This window comes from Mirounga angustirostris, unplaced genomic scaffold, assembly GCF_029215605.1.
Source record: "Mirounga angustirostris isolate CCGP_5_RB_7025 unplaced genomic scaffold, mMirAng1.0.hap1 SCAF_1, whole genome shotgun sequence".
Lineage (NCBI taxonomy): Eukaryota > Metazoa > Chordata > Mammalia > Carnivora > Phocidae > Mirounga > Mirounga angustirostris.
In genome coordinates this window covers 154,167,887-154,181,168 of record NW_026991709.1, presented here as the reverse complement: position 1 = coordinate 154,181,168, position 13,282 = coordinate 154,167,887, and the positions used below count along the sequence as shown (strand labels likewise).

The 13,282-nt window shown below is 44.8% G+C and overlaps 1 protein-coding gene across 9 annotated transcripts in view; it reads left to right on the top strand.

The window, feature by feature from the left end:
• Positions 1 to 860: 860 nt before the first annotated feature.
• UBP1 (upstream binding protein 1) overlaps positions 861 to 13,282 on the top strand; it is a 54,360-nt gene continuing 41,938 nt past the window's right edge. For 2 of the 9 annotated variants that reach the window (XM_064590473.1, XM_064590464.1), the window contains exon 1: positions 938 to 1,447. In XM_064590473.1, coding sequence (XP_064446543.1) covers positions 1,335 to 1,447 — 113 coding nt within the window. In that variant the 5' untranslated portion in view covers positions 938 to 1,334. Of the gene's footprint in view, positions 877 to 935; positions 1,448 to 1,511; positions 1,838 to 13,282 lie in introns of those variants that run through there. The other 7 variants (XM_054504520.2, XM_045904102.3, XM_064590455.1 and 4 more) reach the window with 6 other exon arrangements.

Genomic DNA, 13,282 nt, shown 5'->3' with positions numbered 1-13,282 from the left:
CCGGCCATGCCACTCCACCCACAGGAGAGACCCTGAACGAGAACCATCTAGCTAAGCCCAGTGAACCTCCAGAACCATGAGCGATGACAATAACATGATTGCGGGATGTTACTGCGACTGAATCCCCAGCTTAACCCAGGCTCGCCATTATGCTCACTGCAATGTGCAATTGGGAGACAGCCGGAGCCCTTTACAGGAGCGTTGATTGGCCTACACCCACGTCAATCAAGATTTTCTGCCTAATAGGCTTTTCAGCCACCAGGCACCCCCCCCCCCCCCGCCCCGCCCCAACCGATCTTTCCATCTGTAGTTTCGGCAAAACCCAGAGACTATCTGGAAAGACCACAAGGGAGCAAAGCCCATCCAGGAGCGGCGTTTAGGGCGGCTGCCTCCGGTGCGGTCCAATGAACTCTTTCTTTTGGCAGCCAATTCCGGCCTCGAGACCGCCCAAGAGGAAGAACGTTTTGATTGGTTGTTTAGTAGAGGGGCACAGAGACTCACGGGAGCCTCGAGGAAGCACTTGCCATTATTGTCCAATTCGCCTGTCAATCAGCTCGCCTTTCTGGAGGGGCGGGAACTGGCTGCCCAGCGGGCACCACCTCTTCCTGGGCTGGCGTGCGGGGAGGCGATGGGCCGCAGGGGCTGCGAATCGGCCGCGTGGGCGGGGCAGCGCTACCCGGCCTGAACAGTTTCTCGGTCGTGAAGCGTCGGGAGTTTCCCGAAGCGCCGGGCCGTGCGGGGCGGGCCCGGGCGAGGGGCTAAAGCCCGGGTGGGGGCGGGGCCGGGGCGGGGCCGGAGGAGGCGGAAGCGGCGAGAGAGCTCAGGCCGCAGCCATATAGGAGCCTGCGTCCGGGCCGGCGGAGCGGCGGCGGCGGGGTTGGCCGGGGTGGCGGGACCCTAGTATCTGGGCGGGTGGGCTGAGGGCCGGGGTCGAGACCGGGGATCGGGTGACTGGCGGGCTGAGCTCCCGCCCCCGCGCAGTGCCGGGGAGGATGAGGCCGGGGGCTCCGGGGCGGGGCGGGCGGCGGCGGCTGCAGCGCTAGCGGCGCAGGGGGTGGGCGGCGGCGGCGGCATGAGGCGCGGGGCCGGCGCCCGCGGGAGGGAGGCGCTGCCGGCGGCCCGGCCGCTCCCGCTGCAGCTGCTCGCCGGGCTCGCCGTGCCCTGTTTGCGGGGCCCCGGACGCTCTCGTCCCGGCCGCCGCCCGGGCCGCCTGTGGTGACCATCCGCCGCGCCGCCCGAGGCTTCACCCGCGCCCTCCCCCAGGGCGCGCCCGCGGAGCTCCGGCCCCATCGCCTGCTCGCGGAGGCCGCGCCGGGCGGCGGCGAGGCCGGAAGATGGCCTGGGTGCTCAAGATGGACGAGGTGATCGAGTCCGGGCTGGTGCACGACTTCGACGCCAGCCTCTCGGGCATCGGGCAGGAGCTGGGTGCCGGCGCCTACAGCATGAGGTACCGGGCGCCCCGGGCCGGGCGGGCGGAAGCTTTGGTTTCCTTGGGGAAGGCCTGCACGACCCAGAGCCTCTGCCAGGCGCGGCTGCGCCCAGCGGTGCCCGGGCCTCCCGGCCGCGGGGTCCGGGCCCTGCCGCGTGGCCGTCGGGCCCAGGGAGCCCCGCGGGCGTCTGTCCACCCGTGTGGCGGGCGTGGGAGGTTGGCCCTGCAAGACGCCCCGGGAACTGCCTCTGAAGGCTTCATTTCTGCTGTAAAACTGGCCGGCTGTTAGGATGGCTTGGGTTGGTGGGGGAAGGGGCTTCCTTTCCTTGCAAGTGATTTACAAGCCCCTTGGAGCTGGAATATAGTGTACGAAACGGTAGAACTTGTATTGGGAAAATACTGTCCAAGGTTTGGTTATCAGTTCCTATTCTGTTTTACATTGTAGTCTTTCCTGGTTGCAAATTTTAATCACTTGCTGTTACAATAGTAATTATATCGTAAGTGAAAGTAGACGCAGGGGGAAAAAAGCACCTTAGTGATGTTTTTTGATTACTTCTAAGTGAAATTTTTCGTTTTGGGGACCACCCTCTTAGGCTCTTTTATTTTGGAGAAGGCTTTAAGATGCAGTGATTGCACAACAAGCCAATAGTTTGTTCAGTCTCTGCTGCCTGTACCAGCAGCCATTCATTTTGAAGGTGGAAACACATCAGAGCTTAGTCTCTGGTCTTTATCCTGAAGAATGCTGTGTTGGGGTTTTTTGTTTTGTTTTGCTTTTAACTTGTCAGTTTGGTGGTTCTTTATTTTTATTTTTAGCAGTATATTGAAATATGGTGTATGCACTATTAAGTTCACCTGATTAAAGTGTACAATTCCGTGCTTTGGCAGCTTTTTGTTAAGGCGAATTGAGATATTTCTAAATGCGTTCTTTAATGCCTGATGTCTTTGAAGTGCTGTCCAGTCTCCCAGTAGCTTTCATACATCTCACTGCTGCTCTCGGGGAGGACAGAGAGCATAAATGTCCTGAAGAGAGACTTAGGGGTCAGAGCAGGCCTGGAATGGTGGGGGCTGCTCCCTGAAGAAATTCAGCTTTTGTATCTTAAAGGGGAAACTCTGGGCAATAAAGAACTCTCAGAGAGGAGGAGATGTTTCTTAAAAGAGTGTGGAAGTGTATGGAGGAAACCCTACTCTGACACTGATTGGGTATGTGCTCCTCTCCCTGAACTTGGCACTTGCTCTCCGCAGTTGTGCAACTTGAGGGCTCTGGATAAAGTGACTTATTTTCTAGAACAACTGTCTCAGTTGAAGAAATTGATCTATTGAAAGACATGGGGTCATCCCACACAGTACTAGAGACGGTGATTTCCTAGTTAAAACACAGGCCTCAAGTGCCATGCTGCTCCTTGAGACCCGTTAAGGTACATGAAGGGAATTTAGTATTTTCAACTGAAAAGTTGCTTCTCACTTCTCAGTTATGGTAAAATGAAAGTTTGCTGCCAAGAACTTTGCTTATTAGGGTTATTTTGAGGTTTTACTTTTTTCCTAGAGTTTTATTTGTTTTAGTGACTCAGCCAGCTAATGAACTTTTGTCTATGGTTTATTCTGTGAAAAGGAAAGAATATCATGATTTTAACCTTTCCCTGACCTTGTTCTTAAAATAATATCTGACATCTTTATGATTACGGGTCTTTTACAACACTTGCCATGGGGAAACTTTGCATTAAATGTTTTTGGTTCTTTGCTTACACGGTGTGTCATTTAATACAAAATTTCAGATATTTTTGAAGGCAAATACCAGTTTTTAAGGAGTTTACTTAGGTTTTTTTTTTTTTCCCATATTTAATTGGGTCCTCAAAACTGAGGAGCTGATGAGAATACTTGCTTGCCTCTTGCAAATTCAAGGCCCTTTATTTGAAATTTAAACTTGGGCAGTTCCAAAATGGACTTGATATGGACTAAGTCTGAAGAAGGCTTTAGGCTATTGGAGGCTTCCTTTGATTGCACTTCCCAGCTTGGACCTGGAGTCCTAAGAAGGCTGGATCTTAGGAGCCTGGTATCTGTCTTCTGTATGGGCAGGCAGTCTCTTTTCATCTGGCATCAAATGGGACGTAAGGCTATTGATGCTTATCTTTCTCTTTGATTTCTTTCTTAAGTTCAAGAAGTAAACTCAAGGTGCTATATTTGAAATTATTGGAAAAGTGACTTCTTAATGAAATGAAAGGCTGCCTACAAAGTAAATTTTTTTGAATTCCAAAGTAAAGTGAAGTGTGCTTATTATATTTGCTCTTTGGATGGCTTAAACCATCCATTTTTATTTTTATTTTTTTTTAAAGATTTTATTTCTTTTTTTTTTTTTAAGATTTTATTTATTTGATAGAGAGAGACACAGCGAGAGAGGGAACACAAGCAGGGGGAGTGGGAGAGGGAGAAGCAGGCTCCCCGCAGAGCAGGGAGCCCGATGCGGGGCTCGATCCCAGGACCCTGGGATCATGACCTGAGCCGAAGGCAGACACTTAACTGACTGAGCCACCCAGGCGCCCCTAAAGATTTTATATCTTTATCTGATAGAGAGCACAAGCAGGGGGAGCCGCAGAGGGAGAGGGAGAAGCCGGCTCTCCATTGAGCAGGGAGCCCTATGTGGGGCTCCATCCCAAGACCTGGGGTCATGACCTGAGCTGAAGGCAGACACTTAACCGACTGAGCCACTCAGGAGCCCCTTAAACTATCCATTTTTAAAGACTTTTTAAGAAAATGGGGGAAAATGCCTTGTAAGAAAGATGGTTTTTCTCAGTAGTCTGACTTAACTTAAAAATGTGTTTGCATTAGGGCACCTGGCTGGCTCGGTAGAGCATGTGGCTCTTGATCTCAGGGTGGTGAGTTCAAGCCCCATGTTAGGCATGGAGCCTACTCTAAAAAAAAAACAACAAAAAACAAAACTATTTGTGTTAAACAATGCAGGTTGATAGTATTGGGTATGTCATGGCAAATTTCTGATACTGCCTTTGCTTCTTCCCCTCCTTTTTTTCCTCTTGACTCTTTAGTTTTCTCTCTGTCTCTATCTCCCCTCCCCCCTCCCGCCCCTGCCTTCTCCCTCCCCTCTCTGTGTGTACTGGTATACCACATTTGTATGTGAGGTATGAGCTACTGCAGATTCTGTTTGAAATGAGGCAGGTCATAAATGTTTTTTAGAATCTTAGTTATAATATCAAGATTTTAGAGATGGATGAAGAGACCTTAGAAACTTCTAAACCAATCCTTTTATTTTGAACTGAAGCCCATAGATGTTAACAGTGTTGGTCCAGGTGACCTGTTAGTGGCACTACCATTCCAAATGAAGGCTAACCTTCCCCTCACTGAAGGAAGGCTGAAACCCATTGTAACTTGAAATCTGGGTCATTCATGTTTTCTGAAGTAAGGGACAGATAACTAAATGACCTTTAGAAAGTAGCTCATTAAAACGTTCTTAAGAGGGTCTTTTGGGCCACCTGGTAATTTTCTTTCCATCTTACTGTTTACATGAAATTTATAATCTGTAACAACTTAATTTTTAGGACTTAGGAAGTACTGTGACCTCTTTAGATTACACACAAAATATTAAATTATTACTTTACAGAAGGCATTGGTCTTGTTGCCGCATAGACTGGGGAGACCTCGGGTTGTGAGGCTCTTGACCCATCTTGTCCAAAAGATTTCACCAGAGGCTCTTGATCTCATCAGGAGAAAGCCTTCAAGGCCAGACACAACACAGCAGTACAAGCAGGAAAGTTTATTAAAGCAAAAGTATGCTCTCAAAATGTGAATGCTAGTGGGCTCCAGGGAGCGTGGGAGAGTGGTGTCCACTAGGGTTTGGATTTTTATCCACGCCCATTGTGGAGTCCAACGCGGGACTTGAACTCACAACCCTAAGATCAAGACCCGGAGATCAAGACCTGAGCTGAGATCAAGAGTTGGATGCTTTAAAAAAAAAAAAAAAAAAATGAGTTGGATGCTTAACCAGTTGAGCCACCCAGGTGCCCCTGGGTTTCTATCTTAACAGTTGTTAACAAGGGGGTGGAATCTTCACTACTTGAGAAAGGGATTTCTTGGAAGCGCAGCTTTTTCTTCCTTATTTGGTCAGGGGTTTCCTGTCATGGCACCTATAGGGAGGAGATTTTAGGTATGGTAATGTAGTATAATAAAGGAATAATGTGAACCTTGGCCTACTTTGTCAGCCACCTTGGACCTGTCTGGTTTGGTCCAGTTTCTTGTGGTTTTGTTTTTGAGTGCTGCTAGGACAGGCCTCTGACTTCCTCATAGTTGGCAATGACTTCCTGTATGCTGGCCTGCAGGCATCCTATTAGAACCTAACTAACTGCCTACTCTGAAACCATCGTAGTTGTTTTCTGGGAAATGATCGGCTCACTTTGTTCATTTTTGAGGAAGTTTCTGTCACATACCCAGATCTGAATAATCATAGTTTGTTAGTTTTTCTTTCAAGTTAAAGTGATACTCCATGAGAGAAACTGCTCGGTCAGCCTGCAGATCAACATGGTGGCATAAAAGCTTTCCTTGAGACAACCATTGCACTTCGGTGTGCAGCAGAAATATGTTATGCCTACCCAAGAACCAATATATACTAAAATTAATAATTTTTATGCAGTGACCACCACTGCCTTGATTTGGGTACAGTTTGGTGTCACTGCCTTGATTCATGCCAAGGCCCCAGCAGTTCTAATCACCATTGGTTGAGTGCAAATGTCATCAAAGTGAAAAAGGCAAATCATGTTTTAGTATTATTCTGAAAATAGGTTTGACCTTCCTAACCCCCTGAAAGAATCTGTTTCCTCAGCATACCACAAATTACACTTTTGAGAATCTCTGGTTTAATGTGTGTGTACAGTTTAGATACTTAAAATGTTTTCTTCTAAATTAAAGTAAACCCATTATTAAAGCTCAGAGAAGTTAAGTAGCCTGCCACAATGTCATTTAACAAATGGTGGAGCTAGAATTTGAAGCTCCAGAGCTAGGGTATGGCTTCTACTTCTTTCCATTGCACCCTTTGGCTGCCTACCAATTAATAGAGAGGTCTTCTCAAGGTAGTAGAGCATGATCTTTCTGGATAGGAGGAAAACCAGCCAGGAAGGCTATATTTATTTTTTCTTTGTCTGTTGTATCTTGCTTTTTTTTTTCCCCTCCAGGACCTTGCTGAATTTAATAGTTCTTCCCTTTTTAAAGATTTTATTTATTTATTTGACAGAGAGAGAGCACAAACATGGGGAGTGGGAGAGGGAGAAGTAGGTTCCCTGCTGAGTAGGGAGCCAAATGCAGGGCTTGATTCCAGGACCCTGAGATCATGACCCAAGCTGAAAGCAGATGCTTAACCGACTGATTCACCCAGGCACCCCTGAACTTAATAGTTCTAATAATTTGTAGGATCTTAGACTTTCTAGTTAGACAATATCTTTAAATAATGGTAGATTTATTTCTTCCTATATGATCTTTACATTTCATTTTCTTGCTTTAGTGTGTTGGGTAGGGCTTCACTGCAGTGTTATTTAGAACCACTAGAAACTTGAGTTTTTAGTCTTCTTACTGATTTTAGAGAATGTTCCCAAAGTTTCATAAATAGGTTATCTTTATTCCTAAATGAGATTGGTCCTCAATTTTTTTTCTTCCATTCCTGTTTTTTATTTTTTTTAAACATCAAGGCTGTATCAGTGTCAAGTGAGTTGGATAGCTTGCTCTTTTTATGGGCTAAAAGTTTTATTTATGTATTTGTGTGTATATAGGTGTATATATACGTACATATATACATGTAAATACCTATTACCTATATATACATATGTAAATACATACCTATATGTACGTATATATACCGATCGGTATATATACGTACATATAGGCTCTACGCCTAACATGGGGCTTGAAGTCACAACTTTGCGATCAAGAGCTGCATATTCTGTGGACTGAGCCAGCCAGGTGTCCCTAAACAGTTTTTTATGAAATGAGACTTAACTGTTTGTTCAAGATTTTGTAAAGCTCACCTGGAATACAGCCTGTATTTGGTGATTTTAACTTTTTATGCACAAGTAGGTGTTTGTACCTGTAATCGATTTAACAGACATAGGAATATTCAGAATTTATGCATGTTAGCCAGTGGTGGTAGTTTTAAATTTCATAGAAAATTGCTCTTAAGTTTTCAGATTTTTTTAAAGAAGATCTCTACAATATTTGCGATTATTCCCTTTTACTTTATGTGCTACTATTATTGTCTTTTCCTTCTTTTGTGACCTATTTCAGAGGTTTGTCTGTATCTTCAGTGCTTCTTAAGAAGCCAAATTTTGGCTTTCTTTTTCTTTTCTGTTGGATTTTCTATTCTACTTTTGTGGTCATTTTTTTCTCATTTTCTTGCTTGCTCTTGTTATTTTCCAACTTCATTGGTTGGATGCGTTTTCCTCCTTAGTTTTTGGTGTTTGTTTTCTAATAGATGCATTTAAAGCTATATATTCAGCTAAGTCTATCGCGGGATTTGAGGGCAACACCTTTTTCTTCATTCAGTTCTGTTGTTTTCTTTTTTATTTTCTTTCTTTTTTTTGATTTTATTTATTTATTTGACAGAGAGACACAGCGAGAGAGGGAACACAAGCAGGGGGAGTGGGAGAGGGAGAAGCAGGCTTCCCGCGGGGCAGGGAGCCCAATGCGGGGCTCGATCCCAGGACCCCTGGGAGCATGACCTGAGCCGAAGGCAGACGCTTAACGACTGAGCCACCCAGGAGCCCCTATTTTCTTTCTTGTTGTAGTTCTTCATATATCCTGGACACTAGCCTTTGATCATGCATATATGTCATAAATACTTCACCTCCGTGACTTGCCTTTCCATTCTCTTTTTGGTGGCTTTTGAATGTTCTAGATTTTGATATGGTCACATTGACTAATCTTTTCACTTATAGTTGGTCCTTACTTACTGTGACTTAGAGGGTATAAGATATTCTTATAGTCTTTTCTAAAGATTTATTACTTTATATATCATACCTAAGTATACAGTCTGTCTGGAATAATTTTTTTTCTTTTGGTATGGTATGAAGTAGGCCAATTTCACTTTGCCCTGCTTGAAAAGACCTTTTCTCGAACCTCTTCACAATGCCATTCTGTTCTAAATCAACTGTCCAGAAGTGTGGTGTTCTGTTTCCAGATTCTGTATTCTGTCCTTGTGTTCCTGGGGAATACTCGACTAGATCATGCTTTGTCATTATACTCTTGGATTTGGTTTGTTAATTCTTAATTTGGGACTTTTGCCTCTATATTTATGGCTGAAACGAGCTTTTCATTTTCTTTTTTAGTTCTGTTTGTGGCTAGTTTTGACTTCAAAATTAGGCTCATAAAATGAGTCAAAGTCTTTTCTTCTCTTTCTGTTCTGTTGAAGACTTTCTGCAAGAACTATCTTTGAAAGTTTTACTGAACTTGCCTATAAAACCATTCTAGGGCAGGGATTTTCTTTGGGGGAAAAATTTTAACCACAATATCAGTCTCTGTAGGATTATTTTTAAAAGATTTTTATGTCTTGAAGAAAGTTTTTTTAAGATTTTATTTTTTTAAGTAATCTCTACACCCAACACAGGGCTTGAATATACAGCCCCAAGATCAAGAGTCAATCCTCCACCAGCTGAGCCAGCCATTGAAGAAAGTTTTGATAAGTTATCTTTCTAGGAAATTGTTCATCTTATCCATAGTTTCAAATGTATTGGCATAAAGTTGGTAGTGATATTTTCATCTTTTTAGGTTTTTTTAGAAGCCTGCTTTTTAGGTTTTTTTTTTTAGAAGCCTGCTTCTCTCTCCCTCACTCCCTCTGCTTATGTTCCCTCTCTCACTATGTCTCTCTCTGTCAAATAAATAAAATCTTTAAAAAAAACAAAAGACTACAAGAAACTCCAATTTCAGGACACTGCTTTTCTCCTGCATTTTGGTCAGCACTGTGGCGCTGCACCCCTTCAGTTCTTTTTTTTTTTTTTTTTAAGATTTTACTTAGCGTGCGTGTGTATGTGTGAGCACGAGTGGGGGAGAGGGAGGAGCAGACTCCCCTCAGAGCAGGGAGCCCAATGCGGGGCTGAATCCCAGGACCCTGGGATCAAGACCTGAGCTGAAGGCAGACGCTTAACCAACTGAGCCGCCCAGGTGCCCCTGCACCTCCTTAGTTCTTAGCCATCTCCCTTTTCTTACCGGTTCTGAACATCCTTCCACCTTGTCCTCTGGAATCCTCAGTCTGCCATCACATGGATTGAATTGTGTCCCCCCAAAAGGGTATTGGAAGTCCTAACCCTCAGGACCTCAGAATGCGACCTTTTTTGAATAAGGTCTTTATAGGGGTAATCAAGTTAAAATGATATAATGAGGATAGGCACTGGTATCTTTATAAAAAGAGGACATTTGGGCACAGAGAGAAGACTAAGTGAAGACTTACAAGGGGAAGCTGGCCATGTGATTGGAGGGATGCATCCATAAGCCAGGGAGTGCAGAGGACTTCACCAAACACCAGAAGCTGAAGTAGAGGCCCAGACCAACTCCCCAGCATGCTTATTTCAGACTTATAGAGCTGAGAGATGTAAATTTCTGTTGCTTTAAGTTTTTGGTACTTTGTTAGGACAGCCTGAGGAAACTAACACAGGCAACTTTGTCTCATAATGATATTTTCACCTTCCTGTTCTTTTGGACTGCTGGCAGTCCTCTCAGTATATACTTTTCCTCTGAAGCCCCAGCAAGTGGTGGTAGTTTATTTCCACAGGCTTCCCACTGCCCAGAAGGTGAGGGAAGGATCCTCCTTACTTCTCACTGCTACTTTTAAGCTATGCTCCCTCTCCCTTTCTCCTTCCATTTAAGACTCCCCCAACTTTGAATTTCATGTTAACCAAATATCAACCACTCGGTCACCCAATTATTGCAGTTATCTCAGTGATTTCTGGGTCAGTCCTCGTTTTTAAAATTTTAGGTCCTGGTTCAGTATCACTCTCTGACACTACTAAATTCTTGGTGATTTCCGAAGATACCTGCCAGTAGCCTAACGTTTCTGTTCCTTGTATCTTTCTTACAGTGGTATTATCTTCAGCTTCTCAATCCTGTGATCATATGTTAGACCTTGACATTTCCAATCATGTAACCCACGTATAATCTCAAATTCAGGGTTCAGTGTTAACTACCACCTTCTACCCTTTCAGCTCATTCCCTCAGTACCTTCCTCTTGCTGTCATTTGGCCCAACTACAGTCCTTGATCCGACTCTGTTTGCCCCCTTTTTTTTTTCAGATTTATTTATTTACTTATTTTAGAGAGCACAAGCAGGGGAAGGGGGAGAGGGAGAGAAGCAGACTCCCTGCTGAGTGCGGCTTGATCTCACAACCTTGAGATCATGACCTGAGCTGAAATGGAGTCAGAAGCTGAACCGACTGAGCCACCCAGGCGCCCCATCACCCACTTGAACACCTTTTTTTTTCTTCAGCCAGTTTTAATTTTCATGGTCAGTCGTTGTATTAGTTTCTTGCATATACCCTTGTTTCTCTTGCCTTCTCTTGCTTTATTCCCCTCCCATCTTTTTTATTTTAGCAAAACTGTAACCCTGATTAAATGTGATTTTTCACTTTAAGTCATCTAAGCAGCTGAATGTGGTCTGGAAAAACATTGAATGGGTCTCAGTTGAAGTTTACAGCCTCAGTTCCAGTGCATCCTTTTGCCATTGCCCCTGTGTTGTTCTCATAGTGGCCTCATCCACTGCTCCCCACCCCCAGCACTTGATGACTCCAGGACTCCTCGGACCCTTCCACCACTTCCTCCCCATTCCCGCTTTCCACTGATTGAATCCCTTACTTGGTACTTCCTTCCACAGACTATACTGGCTTAGATGTTTTTCTTGATGTATTTAGGTGGGGATTTCTTCTATTTATCCTGCTATGGTTATTTGGGCTTCTTCAATCAGTGCATTGGTATATTTCATCAGTTCTGGAACTTGCTTAGCCTTTATCTCAGATATTGCCTCCACAATATTTTTCCCTCTTCTGGAACTTCAGTGTAAAATCTCACTTTGTCCGTCCTTTCTTTTTTGCATTTTCCATCATTTCACTCTTTGCTTCCTTCTGAATAACTTATTTTTGCCTATATTTCAGTTTCCTTATTTATTCTACTCTACATTTCTGTCTGAGCTGTTAAAGCTAAGTTCTTAATTCTAGCAGTTTTATTTTCCAGTTCTAGAAGTTTGGGGACGCGTGGGTGGCTCAGTCAGGTAAGTGTCTGCCATTGGCTCAGGTCATGATCCCAGGGTCCTGGGATTGAGCCCCATATTGGGCTCCCTGCTCAGCAGAGACCCTGCTTCTCCTTCTCCCTCTGCTGCTCTCCCTGCTTGTGCTTGTTCTCTCTCTCTCTCTCTCTGTCAAATAAATAAATGGAATCTTTAAAAAATTTTTTTTTAAAAAAAGAAGTCCTGTTTGTTCCTTTTCAGTTTTGCTGTCCCTTAAAATTTCCTCTTCCTTGCGATCTCTTTGGGCTTGTCTTTTTTTTTTTTTTTTTAAAGATTTTATTTATTTATTTGAGAGAGAGAGAATGAGAGCACATGAGAGGGGGGAGGGTCAGAGGGAGAAGCAGACTCCCTGCCGAGCAGAGAGCCCGATGCGGGACTCGATCCAGGGACTCCAGGATCATGACCTGAGCCGAAGGCAGTCGCTTAACCAACTGAGCCACCCAGGCACCCTGGGCTTGTCTTTTATTTCTTTAAACAGAGTAAGCATAATTTTATAGCGTGAGTCCATTAATTCTAGCATCTGAATTCTTTGGGGATATCCATCTGTGTCCAATTAGGAAAATAGAAACCATTTAGATGTTTAAATTAGAGAAAGATGTAATAAAGTATTTGCAAAGGTGCTGGAAGGGTTGGGGGGGGGGGGGCGGGCACTTGTTACCTGGTTGCTCTCAGGCTAGCTGCTGGAGGCATGGCTGCTGGAGCCCGGAAATTTCCTGTAGCTGCAATCTGTGCGGTTTCCTGCCTCTCTGTCTTTTCCCACTCCCTTTTAATTCCCCACCAGTGCTTCCCTTTTACAACTTAGCAAGACTCCAGCTGGCAACACGTCTTGTGTGTGTAGTTTCAGACCTCGAACCCTCTGCAACAGAGGCGGAAAAGAGCTGAATACCAACAGACCGATCTGGAACTGGGTGTATGCCATCTGTTGTTTTTGCTGTTGGTTCTTGCTCCCAGAGTCTTGTTTGTCTTTGTGTGCCTGGTTATTTTTGGGTACTGGCATTTCAAAATTACTTGTAATGATTTGAAGCCTTGAGAAACTTCATTTGCTTGTCAGATCCCTGGGAGCTCTACCTGTCGGGGATATGGGATTACAAAAACAACTGAATACTAGAACTTTCTTCAGGTTTGGCCTAGTAGAAATGATGATCTTAAATAGACCCTTCTTTATGCTAAATGCTGGGGTGAGTCAGTGAAGTGAAACAAATTTGGGGAGATGGTTGTGTACTTCTGGGTGATACAGACTTAAGTCCGGTGTACTGTGGGAATGTGATGAGCTTTGTGGGTAGATAGAGCAGGACAAGGGAAGTTGGGAACATGGATGAGAGGACTGCAGTTATCCGGCTGTCACTGCGAAGGTGACATTTAAATGAAGTGAACTAGACGGACTTTGGCAGAAGAGTGGAGCCAAACCCAGTGCCAGTGCAGATGCCTTGAAAAAGGCAGGGTGGGAGGCTGGTGTGGGGGGCAGGGGGAGTGAGGGCAAGTAGAAGAGGGGAAAGGAGCAGAGTGAGTGAGGCCTTGAAGGGACCCTAGTTGAAAGTGAGCTGAGGGAGCAATTTCAAAGGAGTGAAATGATCTGGCTTCTGTTCAGGAGGATCG